The sequence below is a fragment of the Pinus tabuliformis genome, chromosome 4_2, assembly GCF_031772625.1.
Source record: "Pinus tabuliformis cultivar Carrire ecotype Pingquan chromosome 4_2, CPIR1, whole genome shotgun sequence".
Classification (NCBI taxonomy): domain Eukaryota; kingdom Viridiplantae; phylum Streptophyta; class Pinopsida; order Pinales; family Pinaceae; genus Pinus; species Pinus tabuliformis.
The window spans coordinates 881949227-881973868 of record NC_142304.1 but is presented as its reverse complement, the minus strand read 5'-3'; the positions used below and the strand labels follow the sequence as shown (position 1 = coordinate 881973868).

The window sequence follows — 24642 nt, the reverse complement described above, 5'->3', positions numbered from 1 at the left end:
GCCATTGATAAGTGTTCTCGTTGTGTCTGTTAGTGGTCCCATCTTTCTAGCTGCACATAATTACTCAGACAAGTTCAAGACCGCCATCAACATTGCAGAAGCATTACTTGAAACAATTGAGCGTATTGGCCCATACAATGTCATCCAAGTCATCACTGATAATGCTCCTAATTGTAAGGCAGCGGGAGCAATTATTGAGGATAAATACCCGAACATATTTTGCTCTAGATGTTTGGTTCACACATTGAACCTTCTGTTGCATGATATTGTCAAAAACAAAAATGAACAAAACCAATGGATTGGTAATTTGTACAAGAAAGGAAAACAAATGATAAAATTTATTACAAATCATAGCAATACCCATGGCCTTTTCCGCAGTCACTCGAGATTGGAGTTGTTGAAGATTGCGAGGACTAGATTTGGTAGCTATTGCCTCACCTTCAGGCGCCTTTTGAAGGTAAGAGAGGCATTAGCTAGCATGGTATCAAGTCCACATTGGCAGGTGTTAAAGGAAAGGGCTACAAATGTAGCTGACATGGCAGGTTTTGAAATGGTGGAGGAGGCCGCTCTTGATGGGCAGTTTTGGACAACTGTGAGGCAAGTATTGGATTTCACCAAGCCAATTTATCACATGATTCGGTTTGCAGATACAGACAAACCAGTGATTGGCGAGGTGTATGAGCAAATGGATACCATGTTGGGGGAAATAAAAGACATTGTTCATAATAGAGATCCCAACTTGTACAAACTGATTCATGATTGTGTGTGTGAACGGTGGAATAGGCTTAACCTTCCACTACATTGCTTGGCGTATATCCTTACGCCAAAATACTACTCTACATCTTGGTTGGGCCAACCTGCAGCAGGGGGTGGGGTTAGGACCAAACCCCATTTAGATCAAGAGGTAACTAAAGGATATCTGGAAGCATTAGAAAAGTTGGTGCCTGACAGGGAGGAATGTGCAGCTGTGCACCTTGAAATAGGCAGATACTTCAGTGGCACTGGTTTGTATGGTAACTTCCATGCAATGGACGACAAAGATAAATTTGATTCTCTCACATGGTGGGAAACATATGGCGGCCACGGACTTTTGCCAAAATTGGCAAAAAAAGTTCTTTCACAGGTTGTAAATTCTTCTTCTGCAGAGAGGTGTTGGAGCACCTACAGTTATATACATAATGTGAAAAGAAACAGACTCAACGAAAACCGAGCAGAAAGCTTGGTTTATGTGCACTACAACTTGAGGTTGTTGAGTCATTACTGTGATCGGGCTAATGAGGATCCCACATATAAAATTTGGGACAATCACCCAGAGGACGACAATTTGGAGGATGGCATTGTACATATTGAAGAACTAGAAGAGGAACTTGTAAGGGATGAAAATGAAGCAGCTGCAGCAGCCATGCCACCTCCACCTCCACCATCCAGTAGCAGTGCTCGAGGTCCGAGTCTTATTCCTTTGCTGTCGCCACCTCCATCTACACCCTCGCGTGGAGGTTCTAGTTCTGGTCGTCGGTCTGTGCGGGAGACTCCTAGAAGACCACCACGACCTGCTTATACTCCTGGAGACTCTCGTGGCAAGGGCCACATGTAGATTTACAGTTTACTTGTCTTTTTTAGTTTCTATTAGACTTTAGTTTTCATAACTGTTGAGTTTTGAGTCCTTGACTCTTGACTCTTGACTCTTTCATATCATTATGATATTTTTTGTAAACATTATATCACTGTGACAATGAAAATTTGAAGTTTGAAGTTGGGCCTTGGCAATTATAACTCATTGGTAATGATTGTGAATTATGAATATGATTCTTTGTGAAAGACTAAAGTTGTTTCATTTCATCTCATTATTCATGTTTCATTTTATAAATTTTTAACATTTCATATCATGTTAACAGTTAGAAGTTAGGACTTAGAAATATCTTCGATATTACTTCTTGTAATGGTTAAACTTAGCTTACAAGTACAACTTTGGTGATCAATGATGATAAATGTTATTGAATTTTCAATTCTGAAAGCTTGAAGTTGAAACTTTAATATTGAATTTGATGAATCATGATTTATAAGACTCAATATGTTGCAGTTGTAATATGTATTTTACTAACTTGTGGACATGGTTGATGACGATTATAATTTCTAGATGATTGATGTGATATGGTTCAATGATCAATTTATGTTTTTTTATGTTTTTTATGTCTATTTCATCATTCTACATGTTTTTGTTGACATATATGTATCAAAAATTAAAAAATATAAAAAATATATATATTTTTAAAAAATCGCTCCCGGATTCGCTCCCGCTCCCGCTCCCAAGTAACATTGCTTGAGATACAATGAGTCTCTTCATAGGTCTCCTCTATTTATTCTTTTCTCTTGGGTCATTTAGGAAACATCTAGATCTTAGGGTTTTAGCCTCTCAACCCATTAAACTAAATAATTAGTTTCTTTAGGTCCTAAATCCACTGCTTTAGGTCCAAAACCCCAACTTTGGGTAAATTGCCCAACCAACCACTTTTGGTGGGTATCCTTCTCTCGGAAATACCTTACGAGCTACCCAAATTCTAACACCTGCAACATAGACTTGAAGACTTAAGTCCAAGCCCGCAGGTTGGAACTATAGACTTAAGGCTATCCATAAGGCTCCACTGAAACCAACAGGCTTGTTTCCAATGGTTCTTAGTTTATGATGGATTGGGCTGACACTGTTACCTGCCCCATTTGGCCATCCCAGCACCAGGATCCCACTTGAATTTTTTGTGATGCTTTGGAATCAGCCAACATATTTTTTGATACTGCAAAAAACCTCAAAGACACCCAGATGTGGCCCAAATTTCTATATGGACAATTTCAAACCTTCCCCAGTCTGAGAGAAATGTGCAATATTAGAGGTTGACCACCCCTAAGTTATGAACATCACCAATGTTTAACATATGATTTAGATCAAATTCATTTTCTACCTGTTGAAATGTCAAAATGATATAATTTTTGATAGCCACATAGTTGTTTAGATTCTACTTGAACTAGTGTTACTTGGGAGCGGGAGCGAGAGTGGGGAGCAAAAGCGAAAACGAGTGCAGAAGCGACATTTTCAAAAGCTCCCGGTTTGGGAGCGAATCCTGGAGCATTTTTTATATAATATATATATTTTTTATATTTTGATACATATATGTCAACAAAAACATGTAGAATGATGAATTGATATAAAATCCATAAAAAACATAGATTGATCACTGAACCATATAACAACAATCATCTAGAAGTTATAATCTTCATCAACCACGTCCACAAGTTAGTAACATACAACATATTGAGTCTCATGAATCATGATTCATCAATCTTAAAGTTTCAACTTCAAGCTTTCAAAATTGAAAATTCAATATATAACATTTATCATCATTGATCACCAAAGTTGTACTTGTAAGCTAAGTTTAACCATTACAAGAAATAATATCTAACATGAAATGAAATGTTATAAAATGAAATGAAACAACTTTCACGAAGCATCATATTCATAATTCAGAATCATTACCAATGAGTTATAATTGCCAACTTCAAACTTAAATTGTCATATATTGTTTACAAAAAATATCATAATAAATATGAAAGAGTCAACAGTTATGAAAACTACTAGAAACTAGAAAAGACAAGTAAACTGTAAATCTATTATCTACTACTTCATGTGGCCCTTGCCACGAGAAGTGTCTGATGTATGAGCAGGTCGTGGTGGTCTTCTAGGAGTCTCCTCCCACACAGACCAACGACTAGAACCAAAAGGCACATGCCCTCCACGTGAGGGTGTAGATGGAGGCGGTGACAGCAAAGGAACAAGACTCGGAACTCGAGCACTGCTACTGGATGGTGGAGGTGGCATGGTTGTTGCTTCATCTTCCTCTCTCATAAGTTCCACTTCCAGTTCTTCAAGATGTATAGTGCCATCCTCCAAATTATCATCCTCTAGGTGGTTGTCCCAAATTTTATATGTTGGATCCTCATAAGCCCGATCACAGTAATGACTCAACAACCTCAAGTTATAGTGCACATAAACCAAGCTTTCTGCCCGGTTTTCATTGAGTCCGTTTCTTTTCACATTATGTATGAAGCTGTAGGTGCTCCAACACCTCTCTGCAGAAGAAGTATTTACAACTTGTGAGAGAACATTTTTTGCCAATTTTGGCAAAAGTCCCTGCCCACGATATGCTTCCCACCATGTGAGAGCATCAAGTCTTCCATTGCATGGAAGGCTGCCCGGTTTTCATTGAGTCTGTTTCTTTTCACATTATGTATGAAGTTGTAGGTGCTCCAACACCTCTCTGCAGAAGAAGTATTTACAACCTATGAGAGAACTTTTTTTCCCAATTTTAGCAAAAGTCCCTGGCCGCCATATGTTTCCCACCATGTGAGAGCATCAAATTTGTCTCTATCTTTCGTTGCATGGAAGGTACCAAACAAACCAGTGCAACTAAAGTATCTGCCTAATTCAAGACGCAGACTAGCACATTCCTCCCTATCAGGTATCAACTTGTCTAATGCTTGCAAATATCCTGTAGATACCTCTTCATCTATATGGGGTTTGACCCTAACCCCACCCCCTGGTGCAGGTTGGCCCAACCAAGATGCAGAGTAGTATTTTGGCGTAAGGATATACGCCAAGGCATGTAGTGGAACATTAAGTTTATCCCACCGTATACACACACAATTGTGAATCAGTGTATACAAGTTGGGATCATTTTTATGAACAATATCTTTTATTTGCCCCAACATGGTATCCATCTGCTCATACACCTCCCCAATCACTGGTTTATCTGTATATGCAAACCAAATCATGTGATAAACAGGCTTGGTGAAATCCAATACTTGCCTCACACGTGCCCAAAACATACCATCAAGAGCGGTCTCCTCCACCTATTCAAAACCTTGTCTGTCAGCTGCATTTGTAGCCCTTTCCTTTAATACCTGCTAGTGTGGACCTGATACCATGCTAGCCAATGACTCTCTTACCTTCAAAAGGCGCCTGAAGGTGAGGTAATAGCTACCAAATCTAGTCCTCGCAATCTTCAACAACTCCAATCTTGAGTGACTGCAGAAAAGGCCATGGGTATTGCTATGATTTGTAAATTTTATCATTTCTTTTCCGCTCTTGTACAAATCACCAATCCATTTGTAGTGTTGGTTTTTGTTCTTAACAATATCATGCATCAAAAGGTTCATTGTGTGAACCAAACACCCAGACCAAAATATGTTGGGGTATTTATCCTCAATAATTGCTCCCACTACCTTACAATTAGGAGCATTATCAGTGATGACTTGGATGACATTGTATGGCCCAATACAGTCAATTGTTTCAAGTAATGGTTCTGCAATGTTGATGCCAGTCTTGAACTTGTCTGAGTAATCATATGCTGAAAGAAAGATGGCACCACTAACAGAGACAGCAAGAACACTTATCAATGGCTTGCCTTTTACATTTGTCCATCCATCAGATACAATGGACACCCCATGGTTAGTCCAAGAACTTGTCACTCCACTCAAAGAATGTGATATTTTTGCTTTTTCATGATCAAGTCCAATGGTTCTAGCCTTGTCATACCTAGGGCTCTTGTATCCTTTAGGGGCATCATTTATGGCAAAAACCATTTCGTGCCAATAATGTGAGCGAAGAACATTGAATGGTATCCCACATGCATAGAGAAACCTGTAAACTTTTGAATCCATATGATTCCTACACCCTTCATCAAGGAAATCTAATACGCTTCTACGCCTTAAACTTGGTGACCCGGTGCCTCCATATCCATTGCCTTGGGAGGATGCTGAAGGAGTTCTTTGTGCATGTGATTGTGAGCTTGGTTCAAGGTAACCCTTGACTTTTTAGATTTGTATTGGGCTTCCTCCTCTTCCCTTATGTATTTGGCTCTATCTGTCGCTGACACACCTGTACAAGTTTTGATTCCTATTTGTTTATCTCCATCCCATGGCCTTTTCCTGCAAAGGTGCTTTCTGGCACGGGTGTATGAACCTGTGTAATTATTGTTGCAATGGGGGCAATGAAATTTAGTGGTTCCACCCCCTTTCCCTGCTTCAGGCCTATTAACATATTTCCAAAATGGGGTTTGGTCTTGTTTATTTTTTTGAGACTCATGTTCACTCTCCTCCAGCTCCTCCTCTCCAGGGTTTTCATCAAATGCACTATGACCCACTTCTTCATCCCCTTCTTCATTTTCAACCCTCCTTTTTCTACTCTCCAACACCATAATAACCAAAAAAAGAACCAAGAAGAAGAAAATGCCAAGAAATATAACCATGGTGTTTGAAATTTGAAGTTTTGAATCTACAAAAAAATGGAATGGGAATGGGAGAAAAAAAATTATTTATTTATTTAGGAATGAACATTAAAAAAAAATTGCTAGAATAAAGCCTACCTCTTTGGCCTCCAATCTCCCCTTGCAAGTCTTTGCTCCTCTCTCCTTGCTCCTTGCTCTCACTCTCACTTGCCCTCTCATGCCCCTCACTCTCTCTTACTCTCTCTTGTTCTCACTCTCACTTGCTCTCTCTTGCCCCTCACTCTCTCTTGCTCCTCACTCTCTCTTACTCTCTCTTGCTCTCACTCTCACTCTCTCAATTTCTAAAATAATGAAATTCATTGGAGGGAGGGTTTATTTATATTCCCTCCCTCCCTCCCTTTCCTCCCTTCCCTCCCTTTTTTTTTTCCAACCGGCGCCTTTTTTTTCTAGCGTAACTTTTTTTCCCGCGCGATTTTTTTCGGCATCGCTCACGCCGCCGGGAACGATTTTTATAGCCGCCCGACTGCTCCCGGGCTATAAAAATCGCTCCCAGAGCGACGCTCCGCAACTCAATCCGGAAATAGGCAGGGAGCGAAAAAAATTCCGGGAGCGCGCTCCCGCCCGGAGCACGGATTGGGAGCGGGATCAAGGGAGGTGGGGGCGCTCCCCTGCAACACTGACTTGAACTAACATTCTGGCAACAACCAATTTGTTCCTGCAAATACAGAAACAAGCAATGAAGGCTATGAAGTTAGACTGACTATATTCAACCACATGAGGGAAGTGCTTCATGCTCCATCAGCAGTCTCACTAGAAGCATCCTTTGGTAATCAAAACGACACCAGCAGAACTCTCCTGACAATGCAGGAATAGGGTGGACAATAAAGATCACCAGCAAAGACATCACAGTTGGCCAAGGCAGAAGCATAATTACATATTCTATCCCCTGCAAAATTACAACTTCCCAACCGTCCCATTTGCAATTTCAAAGAATGAACACGCACCATCAGAAGCAGTATTGAACAGAACCATAAATGTCCTAGCTAATGAGGCGCCACAAAATGGATGGGGACCCATGCCTGAAAATGACGATGACCAAATTCCCACTACCAGTTGGGTGGGTTCAGGTGCCTAGCTTGCACGGGATTATTACTTTATGATTAATAAGATTGTTGATCTGTTGGTTATGATATTCCCCACTAATGGCTATAAACATGGCACTCTGACAATTTTGTTGTTTCCGTTATATTAGATGTTGGTCATCTAGTATGGCATGGTTTGAATATTCTGAAGATTTTTTGTTCGTTCTCTTGGTGGCATGCCTTTTGTGGGCCATTTTCCTAGTAAATATGTTTTGTAAAATAACATTTGTTTATCACAAATATGAAGCATCTTTCACAAAAGAGAATAAAACAACAAATAAATAATTGTATTGATATTCAAATTGTTCTTTAAACCAAAAGAATAAATAAAGTGGTGATTCCAGAAGCAACAAGGCACCAAGGGAAGTTGCAGGGAAGCATTCATTTTGGAATTGTTTTCAGCGTCTTCACCAGAGTCTGAGAAAGTTGCAAGCATCAGACAGCAAAGGCTGCAGATTCAGGTATAGCAGCCTGTTCACATAAAATTCATTCAGGAATAGCAGTTCACAATGGCAGAGAAACAAGCCCTGGGAGAAACCAGGAAATCGCTCCCTCTCCCTTTCCAGGGACTTCAGCCTTCGAAGCTGTAGCAGAATCTGCAACCAAAATAGTCTTAAAAGGATTAAAAAGGACCATCATCATGCTTTGTCAAGAGAATGAAAGGAAACCCAAGGCTCAAAGTCAAATCCACAGATCTAACAAGGGTGGTAGAGTTTTCTGAAAATGCTCTGATAGAAAAATTCAATGGCAATTGACCCCAGCCGAAAATTGTTGAAGCATGGATCAAGACTCAATGGTCTGCTTCAGCCCCAGAAGAGGTAAAAAATTTCTAGTGTAAGGATTTTACTCTGCTCTTTGGAAGCTCTAATTCCATAAACAAATCTTTTAGAGGACAATGGTTCATGGGAGCAAATGGCCTTTACCTAAAGCATTGGTCCCTATCACTTGATCCAGACGAACGTCTGCCATCCTCGTCCGGGTGAGACTCCTCTTGCTACCAATGATTTTTTTGGATTCTGGAACATCAAAGGAAATACACTGGGTAGATATATACACAGATCTGAGCTAAAAATGGACTTTTCACTTGAGCAAGAAACTATGTAGGAGTAGATATGGAAAAAGTTCTCTTGGAAAGCATCAAGCTGGAGATCAATAACCAGGTCCACAATGTTAGGCCCCTATACTACTAGTGTAACCCCTTATTGTTATTAGTATAACCCACTTATTATATTGATGTACCCATGTAGTGCCCATATTGTTACTATTATGCCACATAGAAGCCCACCATTGTTAGTGTTGTGCCCTACAATATTATTGTTATGTAGGCTTTGATTGTATTGGAACCACTTAGACTCCTATATATAGAAAGGAGGTATTTTCATTTGTATCATCCAAGAATTGTTCATTTATGTAATGTAAAGGAGGTTGCCCCCTCGAAGAGGCTGAATTCTAAGGCGTTGATCTATCTTTTCTATCTTTTCTTGAGCTGGTTTCATAACATTTGGTATCAGAGCTTTGGATTCTAGGGTTTCGCTGCTCCAAACAGGTCATCGTGGAATTTTCGCTATAACTTTTTTTCTGTGACGTTTCAGAAGTCGCAAAAAAAACCCATTTGAGAAGAAGTGGCGCTGAACCTTGGGTCCGAATTTCAGATCTTTTCGCGCGATATTTTCGGAGATAGGATCTGCGGAAGTGGGTCTTTTTTCAGACTCCTGAATTACACTCAAAACAGGTGACCTAGCGAAAATCATCATAACTTTCTTTCTGAGCATCGGATTGAAATTTCGTAAGAAGTTACAGAAAGAGGACAGACTGTAGTTTCTGTTTATATATTTTTCAAAGTCAAAGGTTGAAACAGTGACACGTGGAACTTCATACAAGTTCGCTCTACTGAACTAGTCTATAATCAGGTCACTGCGGGAGATTGTGCATAACTTTTTCTTGGAGAATCCAATTTGGATCAGACTTGTGGCATTGGAAAGAGGACACGGAGGGCTACTACAGGTCACAAGTTCAGAACTTAAATATCCGAAAGTACAGAGTTACAGTCGTTTCAAGGTAGAGCTCCTAAAATCAATAAAAAGCAAGATGAGGAAGTTTGATGGCAAAGATCCGGTAAATTGGATACTTCAGATGGAGCAATATTTTGATATACATGGTGTACAACTGTTACAAAAGGTATGTATTTCATCTTCATATTTAGAACCAGATCAATGTTTATGGTACAAAGGGCTTTGTTCTCGTAAAAAACTTGTTACGTGGTCAATTTTCACGGAGGAAATGATAGCACATTATGAGGATATAAAGAGCAACACCTTCTTTAGAGCAACACCACAACAATTGGAAAGAGTAAAAGGGCTTTGTGACATAATGGAAAGCAAAATTATGGAAACCAGGAAGCATACCCCTCACAACTATAAATATGGAAGTGTTGTTTCTTCCAGCTTTCCACAACCTACAAGGGTTACACCACAACAATTGGAAGAAAAAAGAGAAAAAGGGCTTTGTTACAATTGTGATAGCAAATGCACTAAAGGTCATAGGTGTGCTGAGAAGAAATTATTTTACATAGAATATGAAGAGGAGGAAGAAAAGGATCAAGAAACATCAAAAGAAGAGGATATACGTCAGGACACCACCCCAGAGAAAGAAGAAATGAATCAGACCATATCTTGTAAAGCATTGGAAAGAATTACCACTCCTCAAACTCTCAAGATAGAAGGACATATCAAGAAGAAAAAGGTGCAAGAAGTGAAAGATCACATCGAGAAAGAAGAAATGAATCCAACCATATCTTGTAATTCAATGGATGAAATTACCACTCCTCAAACTATCAAGATAGAAGGACACATCAAGAAGAAAAATGTTCAAGAAGTGAAAGATCACATCGAGCATCAAGAAATGAATCCGACCATATCTTGTAAAGGACTGGAAGAAATTACCACTCCTCAAAAGATAGAAGGACATATCAAGAAGAAAAAGGTTCAAGTAGAGAAAGATCATATCGAGCATCAACAACAAGTTCTCCAACTTTTAAAGGATAACGCCACTTCGGTGCAAAATCAAATGAAACAACAGGTAGATCAACATCGTAGTGAAAAATGTTTTGATGTGAGTGATCGGGTATTTTTACTGCTACATTTCAAGCAAGCTATTTATGAGAAGGAAATGTTGCCAATACTACATGCACTTAAAAAATGGCGACCTTACCGAATGGGAAGACGCTTCAAGGATGAGGATGTGGAAGCATTGTTTTGTGCTATTTATATTATCCAACCAAATTGGATAGACGAAGCAACAGATGAATGGAAGAAGAACGAAGAAGTATGGCCACTTATTCAAAAGTTGCAAAAGATCCCAATTCAAGCAATATTGCCAGAAATTGAAGAGGAAGGAAAAATCATATTGGAACCTGGAGCAGTCACAGAAACAAGAACCCGACAGCTACGAAATCGATCTATTTCAGAGTATCTCATCAAGTGGAAGAACTTACCCGCTGAATATTCCACATGGGAGGACAAGAATTTTATATAGAAGCATCAAGAACTACTCAAGCGTTGAGGACAACGCTTTTTGAAGGAGAGGGGCATGTTAGGCCCCTATACTACTAGTGTAACCCCTTATTGTTATTAGTATAACCCACTTATTATATTGATGTACCCATGTAGTGCCCATATTGTTACTATTATGCCACATAGAAGCCCACCATTGTTATTGTTGTGCCCTACAATATTATTGTTATGTAGGCTTTGATTGTATTGGGACCACTTAGACTCCTATATATAGAAAGGAGGTATTTTCATCTGTATCATCCAAGAATTGTTCATTTATGTAATGTAAAGGAGGTTGCCCCCTCGAAGAGGCTGAATTCTAAGGCGTTGATCTATCTTTTCTATCTTTTCTTGAGCTGGTTTCATAACACACAAGCACAAGCAAGATTATCAGCAAGTTCCACTTAAATGCAACCTCTCCCACAAATATGGTCACTTTGACAATGACTATCCAAAAAAGAATCCCACTCACCCAGCCTGTCAAAGAAAATGGATTCAAAGGGTATAAAGCAACAGGAGACAACAAGACTATGGACAGACTCAAACTGGTGCACAAATCCTTGAAGAGCAATCCAGTGCTAAAAACTAGAACCTCTCAAAAGTGCAGCCAAATACGTTGGAGAAGACCTGGTATCCTGCTTCTCCAAAGGTAATCGAAACAGAGAATAGATTTGCAGCATTGGAATCACAGGAAGGCAAGGAAGAGGAAGACACTCAGGAAAGGGCTACGGATCCTTCATCTAACAAGAAGCATCGAGTGGATCCCCCTGGAGATGGTAACGAAGCAGAGGAAGAAAGGCCTCCTTCCCACCAACCAAAAAGAACCATAGATCCAGGTGACTTAGCAATTGCCACAAAAACAAGAAATCAGATCCATCTTCCCACTCCTAAAGATCAGGCCCTGCCCTTATGCAGAATGAAGCCACCAAGAATAAAGCCCTAGGAAATCAAGCAACTATTCAGCAGGCCTTTTCCTCTGGGTCTTCCCACAAATCAAAATCCAATTGATGATGAAGGTCCTCTCCTGGAATTGGGCCAGGGCCAGAAGAGAAAAGAGCTAAGGTTAGACAGCTACCAAGCTTTGAAAGGCAGATCTACTTCTCTTGCAAGAAACAAAACCGGCCAAAACCCTTATTTCAAAATAGATTGAGTGTATGTGTGTACTGGGAACCCCTGGACAGCCCCTTCAGTGAATGATAGGGAAGCTGGTTTTTTCAAAGTCAGTAGAGGCCTACATCAAGGTTGTCCCCTTTCCTCATTTTTATTCATTTTGATGGCATGCTGGGAAGAACATTAGAGGAAGCCAGGGGAAGAAATCACATTCCACGGATGGAAATAGTCAAGAGTGATGACTGAAATCACTCCCCGTTCACACATGATACAATCCTGCTGGGGGCTATCCTCAGTAACATTTGCCAGAAGATTCACAGGTATCTTGGACTTATTTCTCAAGGCTTTAGGAGGAGATCTAAACAACAAGATATGCAAAATTTTTGGGTGGAACATCACTGACTCTCACTTGGAAAGAAGAGATCCTCAATTTTCAGGCACAAAAAAGGCAAAAGTCAATCCAGTATCTCAAGATTCCCCTTTCATCAGGATAACTCTTATCAAGTCATATGACCCTATCTTCAAGAGAATAAAACAGAAAATGGCGGCGTGGGGCTTCCAATGAACGAACCTGTGTGCTCAGGCCACTTGAATCGAATGAGTCCTCATGGCCCTTCCAGTTTACTGGAGTTCAATAACAGCAGCCCCAGCTGGGGTGTTAAACAAAATTCAGCAATTGATCAGAACTTTCATGTGGAAGGGAGGTAAGCAGAATAAGCAGAAGAAATCCTCTCTAGTTGCTTGAACAAGGTGAAAACAACAAATTAGGGGGTGGAGTGGGAATCCGAGATCAGCTATTGGAGAGTTGAGTTCCAAAAGCCAAACTGTTATGGCTCCAGATTCAATGAGTTTCAAACCTAGAGAAATCCAGTCATCCCATAATATCTCCAAGCCACTTCTGGAATCCCTACAAAATACACTCCTTGACCATGCTTGGCAGGTTATTTGAAGACTCGTGGAGGAAGGAAATCCTTCTAAAGAAATATTGTAGGTGTACAGACAGAAGGTAGATTTGAGAACAATGGGCAGATCTCACAGATCCAAAGCATGGAAAAGCATATGCCAAGGAGCCTCACTTATCAAGGACGATATTCTCTGGGATCCCAGAGGCAGCTCAGAGATATCATGAGATGACAGCATCTCTCCAGGTAAGAAACTCATTCAATCTGGAAAGAGGAATCTCAAAGACTGGTCATGCTCACCAAATCTTTAAGATATCACAGACATGGCACCTTGGAATAATCATCTCTCCTGGTCAGGACTCAGGATGGCAAAGCTCCCAGAAATTCAATCTTCACAAGCACTTTCAATGTGAACTCCATGAACTGATAAGCTCTTTAAAGGGTTATTCCTTGACATCAAGAGCATTTTCCGACTTCAGAGTCTGAGGCAAGCCAGGTTCTTTTGCAGTAAAGAGAGATACAGAATTCCAGGAATGATTGTGGAAGAAAACACCCCAGATCCAAAGTAGAAAATAATTTTGAAATCGATCTCCATCCCTAAGGTTCAACATCCTTTTGTGGCTCTTTGCTCATGGAAAGTTACTCGTGAAAGAAAATCTGAGGAAAAGAGACATTGTAGGTCCATCGAAGTATGGCTTCTGTAAGCAAGCAGAGGAATCGGTACAGCATGTATTCTTTGAATGAAGAGTAACAAAAGAAGTTTCTCTACTTCTAGAGGAAACAGGACAGGCAGCAATTAATATTTCCACGGCTGAAGAACAGGTTCTCCTGGAGGCTGGAATTCAATGGACAGTATAAAGGTTCCCTTCAGAAGAAGCCTATTCTTGAGCAAATCTGGGAACTCATCCCAAGGCTATTTGGAAAATATGGTTAATGAAAAACAACCTGATATTAAAGAATCAGCACCCAAAGTCCAAAGCATAAAACAGAAAACTGTGAATCTTCTCTCAAAAACAATTCTAACGAACATCAATATCAAGGCTTAGGACTCAGATCTACCTACCAACTCTAAAAGAAAGGCAAAAAGAAAAATGGAAGCTAAATGTCCACCAGTCTGTTGGAAATCCCCCAGCCAAGCTGAATTGGCACATGGACCTGGAGGACCTCAATTCAACCTTAATCATAGAGACAATATGAGGATCCTCCTCTGTTTGAATTATTCCTAATTTCCTACAGAAGGTGGTTGACAGGATTCAGGACCTGGTCCCCTCCTCCCAAGCCAGCTTACAGTATGTCTACCATGCCCAGAACTCAAAAGCTGATGCTAAGCCAAATGAAAGGGTATTGCTACCTGAGGAAGAAATTTGAACAACCAGAAATCTAAGTATGGAAAGGGTAGAGCCTCCATCCCTTAGCATGTGAAAAATAAATGGTTAAAATCTAATAAGATGGGAAGCTTAATTTGGAAGTCTTGACAGGGTCAAGGAAAGCCACGATTACTTCCACATCAAGAGGTTTGTTTAGAGAAAAGCTCACCTACTGAAAGTCAAGGCTTCTTTCTGACCAATCACCAGCCTTAGGAAGATGAGACTTCAAGAGAAACAATCAAGTCTGAAGATATAGGAGTTGATGGATGCCATTGCTCAGTTGGCTTGGCATTCTCTGTTTTATAAATCAAACAGTGTAAGCGGAACTATTTTGAGGAGTGCGGAAGGTTTAAGCATGTCTAGTTCCCGTTTTGGGCAAAATGGTGAACATTGAACCTTAGCAAATAACACAGATCCAGAATTATCAAAACCTGCATTTTGCTTTTTATGATCAAAGCAAACCTTTGTCATTGAAGGATCTCCTTTATGATATACCAGTCAAGGGTAAAGCTGGCCAAGTTTCTTAGTGATAACAACATAATCTTATATGGTCTGGTTAAGAAAAATATTCAAATTCTGCTTGGCTTCTTGCTAAAGATATTTCCTCAAGAGGTTTTTCATTTTGCAGCATTCTCAGAAATTTTACAGTCTGGAGTGTCAAAGAAAGTTATCTCAGGAATGTTCCTCAACTATGATCAAAAGTCTAAAGACCTACCTGTTTTTACTGACATCTAAGTGACAGCAATTTTCTCATGTAATTCTTCTTAATGTCAAATTTTTCAAGGGGTTGTGCTCCAAGTGGACTATTAGAGCCTGCCAACCTGCAACTTCAATGATCAAAATATTCTAGGCAATACAGTCAGTACAGAAGAAATATATTTTATAGATATAGTGTCATCGTGCAATACCTGCCAACAGAAAATTTTAAGCCTGACCAACTTGTAGGATGCTGCAAGTCAGGACTCAGATTTAAAAGTTGTCCTGCCTTTATTAAAAAGCAATGTTGCACGAAGCGCACCCCCCCGGGTTCCAAGCCCCGAAGCGTGTCCCGTATGGAAGCGCCTAGGAAGCTTGGCCGGAAGCGGCGCTTCCGAATTCAGAAGCGCCGCTTCAGCATTTTTTGCCGCTTCCTAGAAATTTGGAAGTGCGGTACGGAAGCGCCGCTTCCAGGCCTCCGAAGCGCGCTTCGTACGGCGCTTCGGGCCTCAGAAGCGTGGCACTTCGGAGGAGGAAGCGTACACTTCCCGTACGCTTTCGGAAAGAGGCCGCGCGCAAGGCAAAAAAACATTTTTTTTCTAATTTTTTTTTTAATTTTTGTTAACTTAGCATAAAGGGGGTGGGTTAGGGTGAGGTTAGAGTGAGGTTAAGGTGAGGAATGAAGAGAATAAAGCCCCCATTCATTCCTCATTTTCTCACTTTGAGTTTATGAGAGTTGGAGAAGAGAAGAGAAGAGAGGAAAGGAGAGAAGAGAGGAGAGCTTGGAGGAGTGAAGGAGGAGGAGCTAGGAAAAGGAGGAGGAGCTTGGAGTAAGAGCTTGGAGGACTTCATCTACAAGACCTAAAGAGATAAGTTCAAACCCCAAACTCCCTTATTTTTTTGACAATTTTTTTATATTTTTCTCCTCCCTCTCCTACTCTTTCCCATTGTTTCTACTTGCTCCTTTACTTACAGGTTGTCCACCACCTATATCCATATTCCAAGATGGTGTTCTTTTGGCTTCTATGTATCATTCCACTCTTGGTTTTAATGATGGCAAAGGGAAATAGGAATAGAAGGGAAGAAACACAAGAGGACAGTGGTCCCAATATGAGTGACCCAATGTATGATGAGGAGGAAGGGTTTGAAGAGGAAGGAGATGAACCTGAAGGGGACACTGAAACACAAGATGGGAAAGCTACATCAACACCCTTGTGGAACTATGTGACCAAACTTGATGGTGGAAAGGGTGGTGGATCTTACAAATTTGTGTGCCCTCATGGTTGTCATGAAGGAAAACCATATTATGGTTCATATACCCGTCTGAGGAGGCATCTTTGTGGGGTGTTGGACAGTGATGAAAAAAAGGGTCCTGTGAGGGTACAAATTTGTCCAAACATTTCAACTGAAGAAAGAAGAAAATACATCCAAATAGAGATGGCTGCACAACAAAAGAACAAGAAACAAAAAACTCATTCTGAATCAAGTGCAACCTCTAAATTTGGTAGCTGCTCATCTCCTCATGGTACTTCTGCAAGCTCTGGAGGTAGAAGAACAATAGGGGATTTCCTTAATGTTGTTGGGAGGGATGATGTGGATGGAAAGATAGTCCGTTTTCTTTGTGCTTGTGGTGTACCATTCAATGTGCTTCGCTCTCCCTATTGGCATGAAATGGTAAAGGCCATCAATGAAGCCCCAAAAGGATACAAGGCCCCCAACTATGAGAAAGCTAGAACAGTGTTATTAGAAAGAGAAAAAGCTAAGGTTCAAAGAGCTTTGACACGTTTTACAAATGAATGGGTAGATTCTGGGGTATCCATTGTATCAAATGGGTGGACAAATATTAGAAACCAACATTTGATAAATGTTCTTGGTGTTTCTTCTAGTGGTGCAGTATCTATTACATGTCATGACTCCTCCATCACTGCATCTGCACAAAACATTGCAGATCTCCTATTGAAATCAATCAAAGATGTTGGTCCGAATAATGTGGTTCAAGTGATCACAGATGATGCAGCAAATTGTAAGGCAGCAAGAAAAATTATTGAGCGTACTTATCCACACATCTTTTGGTCTGGGTGCCTGGTTCACACATTGAACCTTTTGAATCTTTGATGCATGATATTGTGAAGCACAAAGAATGTGGGTGGATTACTGAGCTTTACAGGAGAGGGAAGCAGCTCATTAAATTCATCACAGGGCATACAAGGGTAAACTACTTCTATGGCACTTACTCCAAGTTGCAGTTGCTTAAAATTGCAAAGACAAGATTTGCTAGTTATTACCTCACCTTTAGGCAGCTAGTGAAGGTGAGACAAGCTTTAACTAATATGGTGTGTGCTGAATCATGGGATGAAATTAACACTGACATAGATGGTGCTAATGCAGTCAAGGACACTGTTCTTGACAGTTACTTTTGGGGACAGGTTAAATATGTTTTGCAATTCACCAAACCAATTTATTACATGATCAAGTTTGCAGATTCAGATCGACTAGTAATTGGGGAGGTGTATGAGCAAATGGATAGCATGTTGGGGCAAATTAAAGACATTGTTGAGCCTAGAGATACCACCTTGTACAATTATATTCATGCAGAGGTGGAAAACCGATGGGAAATGCTAAATGTTCCATTGCATGCATTAGCATATGTTTTGACACCTAAATACTATCATCCATCATGGCTTTCAACACCAGCACCTGGGGGGGGAAGCAGGAGAAAACCACACCAAGATCAAGAGGTTCACAAAAAATATATGGCTGCATTGAGTAAATTAATCCCTGATGAGGAGGAGGCTGCATTGGTACAGAGACAGGTGAGCAACTATACGCTTAACACTAGTCCATTTGGGAGCATGCATGCCATTAAAGATCGAGAGACTTTTTCTTCTCTTGAGTGGTGGAACATGCATGGAGGGGGTACTCCACTTCTACAGGCTTTGGCATTGCGGGTGCTATCACAGGTGGTAAACACTGCTTCTGCAGAGAGGTGTTGGAGCTCTTATTCTTTCATCCACAGTGTTAAAAGGAACAGGTTGAGTTTAGACCGAGCAGAGAGCTTGGTTTATGTTCATTACAACTTGCGATTGTTGTCCCATTACTATGAAGATGCAAAGTCTAATAAAGACTTGTTGATTTGGGACAAGAATCCAGAGGAGCCCAATTTGGAGGATGGAGTGTTGTGATTAGAGCAATTAGAGGATGCTCTTATCCAGATATGTCCATTGTGGTATGTACTATGAATTTTCCAATTTTTCCTTATAAAGCATTTCTCTAATTCATGTTTTTTATTTTTTTGTTAACTAGTGTTTTCTTTTTTGCATGAATTTTTTGAGCGATTCCAGGATGATAATGATCGTGTTGATATGCCACCCCCACCCCCATCTGGTCCATTTGTTCCTAGGTTCCATGGTTCAACACCAACAGCAGGGGGTTCTTCTTCATCAATTTCAGTGCCACAACTTCCATAGGCACCATCTTCTTCATTGCCACCACGTGGAGGCCCGCCACCACGTTCTCTTCGTGGTGGAAGGAGGAGAGATTAGTAGATATATTCACAATCTACTACTTTGTCATAGATTACTCATTACACTTGTATACTTGTGAATTTTAATTTTGAACCTTTTTTGTCTTGGCGGTGACCAAGTGACATATTTTGTAAACATTATTATTTTAATTTTGGACATGACAAATGTTGACAGTTGCTCACTTGCTAGATAAATCATAATATGCTCTATGTTTTATGTTTTATAATATGCTTAAATGTTTTATGTTTTATAATATGCTTAAAAATTTGATGTATGTTTGTAATAGCTAGAATATAGATGATTGTTGTACATACTAGTAACTACAATGGAATCATGGATGCCATATCTATCTTGATTTATGCAAAAATATGCATGTTTTCATGTCTTCTACAATTAATTTGGTATTTGGGATGTTTGTTTTGAGTATAAATGCAAAAAAATATAATATATATATATAGCAGACGCTTCCGCGGATGCTTCGCTTCCTAGATTTTTGGAAAATGACGCTTCCGCGTCCCCGCTTCGCTCCCGCTTCGTGCAACATTGTTACAAAGTTCTATCTAATTTTGTAGCATAAGTTGTAGCATAAGATATAAGGCTGAGAAACAATGTAGATTAGTTAAGTCTAAAAAAAGCCTGACAGATAGGTAAATGGGACTAAGAAGTACAACCAGTGATGCCAATATGTAGGGGAACCCTTATATGGTCTGGTTAAGAAAAATATTCAAATTCTGCTTGGCTTCTTGCTAAAGATATTTCCTCAAGAGGGTTTTCATTTTGCAGCATTCTCAGAAATTTTACAGTCTAGAGTGTCAAAGAAAATTATCTCAGGAATGTTCCTCAACTATGATCAAAAGTCTAAAGACCCACCTGTTTTTACTGACATCTATGTGACAGCAATTTTCTCATGTAATTCTTCTTAATGTCAAATTTTTCAAGGGGTTGTGCTCCAAGTGGGCTATTAGAGCCTGCCAACCCGCAACTTCACGGATCAAAATATTCTAGGCAATATAATCAGTACAGAAGAAATATATTTTATAGATATAGTGTCATCGTGCAATACCTGCCAACAGAAAAATTTAAGCCTGACCAACTTGTAGGATGCTGCAAGTCAGGACTCAGATTTAAAGGTTGTCCTGCCTTTATTACAAAGTTCTATCTAATTTTGTAGCATAAGTTGTAGCATAAGATATAAGGCTGAGAAACAATGTAGATAAGGCAAGATAATTTTATTTTAAGTCTAAATAAAGCCTGACAGATAGGTAAATGGGACTAAGAAGTACAACCAGTGATGCCAATATGTAGGGGCACCCTATGCTACCCCAAAAGCATAAAGCAAAATATAACAGGATCAAACAAGAGAACATGAACTAAATATGAGATCAAAAAAGTGGAAAGAGGATAGAGTGCAAGAGATTAACTAGAGGTACATAAGACAGGATGAAGAGGAAAAGGGTAAAAAGAAGAATCTACCATGGAATCAATCACTGAGAATGATCCAATACACTGTCTAACGATATTGTCTGGGCCCTGAAAAGTACCCATGCCTGAGAGGACCTGGCTAGATGATCCTGGGAGGCATCTGCCAAACATGAGCAGACCTTCTCCGCACATTCAAGGGCAGTGAAGTCATGGCTTAAAGTGTGTGCATCATTGAACCTTTTGATGAAAGAAATTCATAACCAAGCAAGCCACTAATTCTAACTTGTATAAGAAAGAATTTGCATTGAAATCTTCTGGCAATTGGAGAGCAAAACCTTGGGATTGGCAGGGCATTGCTCAAAAACGCCAATACAAATTGAGAGAAGCCTTACAACAGTGGTTTCAGAGATGCCATTAACATCAACCGTAGGGATATTTAAATTTTCTGAGATGAGAAATCCACTGCTGCTAAATATCTTGGATCATTCCCTGAATGGTTCAACAATGTAGGCCACTTTGCTTGTTAAAAACGTATTGTCAGTGGTTTATCAAAGTCCAAATGACCGGGGTAAATGGCAAGATAATGTTAAATATGAAAAATCCATTGCATGCTCTGAAAAACATAGCAGAATAAGTGGAAGCAGAGATTCAGCCATGGGTAAAATTAAGAGAAAAGCAAATGTTTGCAATGCCTGACATGGTCTAGTCAAATACTATGCATACTACGAGCAGCTCCAGTGTTGTATATAAAAACAGTCACCGTGGATAAACTTGGCAGCAAAATAAAGCAACATTCAATACAGTTGAGCATACCTTATAAAGTTCTCATATGTTGAAACGCACTCACGTGTTGAATACTATGATCTCTGTTCAACTTTTCTATCAGATGTAAAGAGGTCATTATCAGTCATCACTTCCTCAATACTTCCACCATGGTACAAGGCCTCGGCCACAATCAGAATGGACCATTTCCTGAAAAGTCTATATACCATTCAGGTTAATTTTGAAGCCAAATCTTCTTTCCAAAAGATGAAATCCAAATCAGCATAATGATACTTCTACATGTTTGTTCAGCTTTAGTTGATTCTCTTTTGCTTGTAGGATAACAGGCAGATGGAGAGAATCTTTAACAAAATTTGATATCCAACCCTTAAAAAAAATTCATGGTCTCTTGCAACCACAGTTATATGTGCTTCCAAACCAGCGGAAGCATTCAGCTTTGGCTGGCAAAGTGATTATCACCCCTGTTCCAACTGCAGGAGGCATGAATCCACCTAATTTGGCCTTCCAGAACAACTGATAATCTGTATCATACTCAGCAACTATCTTCTCCCCTACTTCAAATGAAAGGGAAATTTCTCCCAGTTTACTCTTGGAGTTCTTAACTTCCACATTGCCTGTTCCAAGAGCTTCACAAAGCTCTGCTGGCTCGAATCCTTCATTGCAGGATACCAATGGACCTTGTACATGCTCATATCTGACCAGTTGAAAAGCACTTCTGTCTGCAGCAGCAACCATCTCTAGATCAGATCTTTTGCCCCTCCATATATATAGCTTGCTAGATAATTGGATTATAAAGACTCCTCTCGAATCAAGAGAACAAATACTTGGGTTGGGCACAGTTTTGGCAACCAGATGCAGTGGTGCATATGAAGAGTGAGGGACCACACAATACATGCGAAAAACATTTTCGCTGGGTGGGTTTTGTATTTTTGACTGCCACTGCAGAAGCTGGACAACAAAACCAATATTGGGGCTTGCAATACACCTTGCCGCCTTGACAAATGCATAAGCATCGTCAAATGATCTGTGCTCTTTCCACATCAAGTATGCTATAACAAGAGCCACAGATCTTGAAATCCCTTGGCAACAATGCAGAAATAACCTGCAATCTTCTTGTTCACGAACCTCCTCGATGAAATCAAAAACATCATATAAAATGCAAGTGAGATCCTCGCCTTGGCTATCTTCTAACCAGAGTGTCCTGTAGCAAAAATCATTTGGAAAATTCTCTATGCAGGCAAAGCCCACACAATTCAGAATGTGGGTGATTCCACAATGATGCAGAGTTGATAGCTTCTGAGCCACTGTTCTGCTACCGACGAACAGATAAGGAAGAACCTGTGAACATTCTTTGTCGCATTGAGCGGCTCGATCCTTAGACTCTTCCATTTCCCCATTCTCTTCAATAATATCATTACCCCCAGCCTGATGTTCTTCATCGTATACAACATCTTGAACAAAATTTAGATCAATTTTCGTCTGTGTCTCATTTCTAGTGTCCAGTGCTCGCTTTGGCAAGGTATGCATAGCTGGCTCTCTTGACATGCTTTCCTTGTGCGAAAATCCTGAGAACGATAGAGCTCTAAATGGAGGGCAGAGAAGTTGCATATATCGTCCTTGTGAATCAAAAAACCGAGGGGGGCGTGTGCATGAGACTTCCTGCTCTTTGTTATCTTCTTCTGCATCAAGAAATAACCCAAACTTGTCATAGCCCTCTTCTCGATTCCTAGAACTCGACTCTGGTATTGGGGATGGAAGAGAGGGAGAATTGGGTTTCCTGGACTGCGTTTTGACTCCTGTATCATCAAACAATACAAAGCTGTCATTGCCCTCTTCTCCATTGCTAGAACTTGACTCTGGTATTGGAGATGAATGAGAGGGGGAATTCGGTTTTTTGCACCAAGATGCTGATCTCCAGTTGTGTCTTGGGGTGGCACATGTGTCTAGCACTCTAAGCCTTAATAATTCCATGCTCAATGTGGCATCCCCCAAATCACCCATGATCTGTATATTCTTAGCAGTTTAGAATAAAACAATTCTATCGGCCTGGAGAATTTAGGTACCTGATCTGTTGACATCCAAGCATTTGTTCCTTGCCACTAACAAGTTCTACACCAGTTTGTTCTGCAAAATCCACTGCTAGAAGAATGAGAATACAGTTAAGAACACAAACTCAGGCATGAAAAATTGGAAAACCTCATTTTCCAGACAAGCATACCCCCACATGATCCTACGGCAATGAAATCCCTATGCCTAAACATTAGGCCAAACACATTTTCTTCAGTATAAAATCTGTTATGGGTACAGAGAAGTATAATCCCTGTATAAAATACATTATTGCACAGAGAATTCTCGGAAGAATCTTCTCTTGGGCAGTCCAAATTATTCGAGGAATTGAAATGGGTACAGGTAAAAATGTTTCATGGATCAAATCTGACAGTAAGGCGACAAAATTCTCGCCAAAATCCTTCTCAAGCCTGGCAACAAATGCTAACAACTTGATATGGACACACGCAGACATTTTCCAATGCCATGATGCAGACAATTCACTAAAATCCTTTCAATTTCAGCATTTGAAAGGTCTCGGAGTTTCACCAATTTCCCAATACATTCAATTGGGTATTGCAAACTCACTCCACTGATCTAAGGATTTTACCACTCCCACCGTTGGTGTATCGAAACCAGGGATATGGGTATGCCATTACCATAATCGCACGCACACATAAAGCAATTCACATTTTCCCACGGGGTTGTAATAGAATAGAACAACCCAATCAGACATTTAATTGGGTATTGTAAACTCACTCCACTGATCTAAGGATTTTACCACTCCCACCGTTGGTGTATTGAAACCATGGATATGGGTATGCCATTACCATAATCGCACGCACAGATAAGCAATTCACATTTTCCCACGGGTTTGTAATAGAGTAGAACAACCCGATCAGACATTTCGGTAGAAAATGTTATTATAGAAATTAAAAATAAAGACTTTCCGATTATGAATATGCTCTCAATTACTCTGACATTGATGTCTGGATGGAGGGGTGCGAAAAGTGAATTGATTAGCTTCGTTGCTTTTTTATTCTATTATTGATGGATATTTATTTATTTATTTATTTATTTTATTAATTTAATATTATATTATATAATATTTTTTGGGTTTAGTATCAAGGGTTAGTTTAGTGGGATGAGTTTTTATTGCTAAAGCATTTCGCTAATGGGAGGTCATGGGTCAATTCTCTTTTGCACTCTCGGGGTTAGGCTCTACTAATAAGTTAGCAAGGCGTGATTCTTTTGGGTCAATATCCTGAAATATTTCCAAAAGTAAGCCTTGAGGGTTAGCTCAATTGGTTGAGTTCTCATCACTAAGGCACCTCGTTAATGGGAGGTCATGGGTCAATTATCCTTGACGCCCTCGAGGTCAGGCTCTGCTAATAAGCCAGCAGGATATTGATCCCTTAGTGTGGATATGCTCGTATATTTCCTCAAGAAAAAAATAATAATAATTTTTTGGTTCAATATCCAAAGTTAATGTCTTTTATCTCAAATGTTTATATACTAACTGAATACATACAAAAAGGTTCACTGACCAAGGCTGCATTATGCCACAGTACTAATGAATTCCAAGTAAAGTAGAAAAACCATAAGATAACTAAAATCATCAAGAGGACGTTGAAATATCAATCATGCCTGGAATAGTTGGATTGATTGGAGGTGTAGGATCTGGATTGTTGCAAAGTTGCTCCTCAATGCAAGCCAATTCTGCATGTTCTTCCACCCCCAGCGAGATTCTTGATTTTTGTTTCTTAGATCGATAAGTCTCAGACTCCAGTCCTCCCATAAGTGATTGTTCCATCTTTCCAAAAG

At 39.9% G+C, this 24642-nt stretch overlaps 1 protein-coding gene across 1 annotated transcript in view; it reads right to left on the bottom strand.

The window, feature by feature from the left end:
* The window catches only part of LOC149172510 (protein-tyrosine-phosphatase MKP1-like), an 88004-nt gene extending 64257 nt beyond the window's left edge, over positions 1-23747 (bottom strand). Inside the window, exon 1 of the mRNA XM_089424339.1 lies at positions 20803-23747. Coding sequence (XP_089280465.1) covers positions 21151-22773 — 1623 coding nt within the window. The 5' untranslated portion in view covers positions 22774-23747 and the 3' untranslated portion in view covers positions 20803-21150. The remainder of the gene's footprint in view (positions 1-20802) is intronic.
* Between the last annotated feature and the right edge of the window lie 895 nt (positions 23748-24642).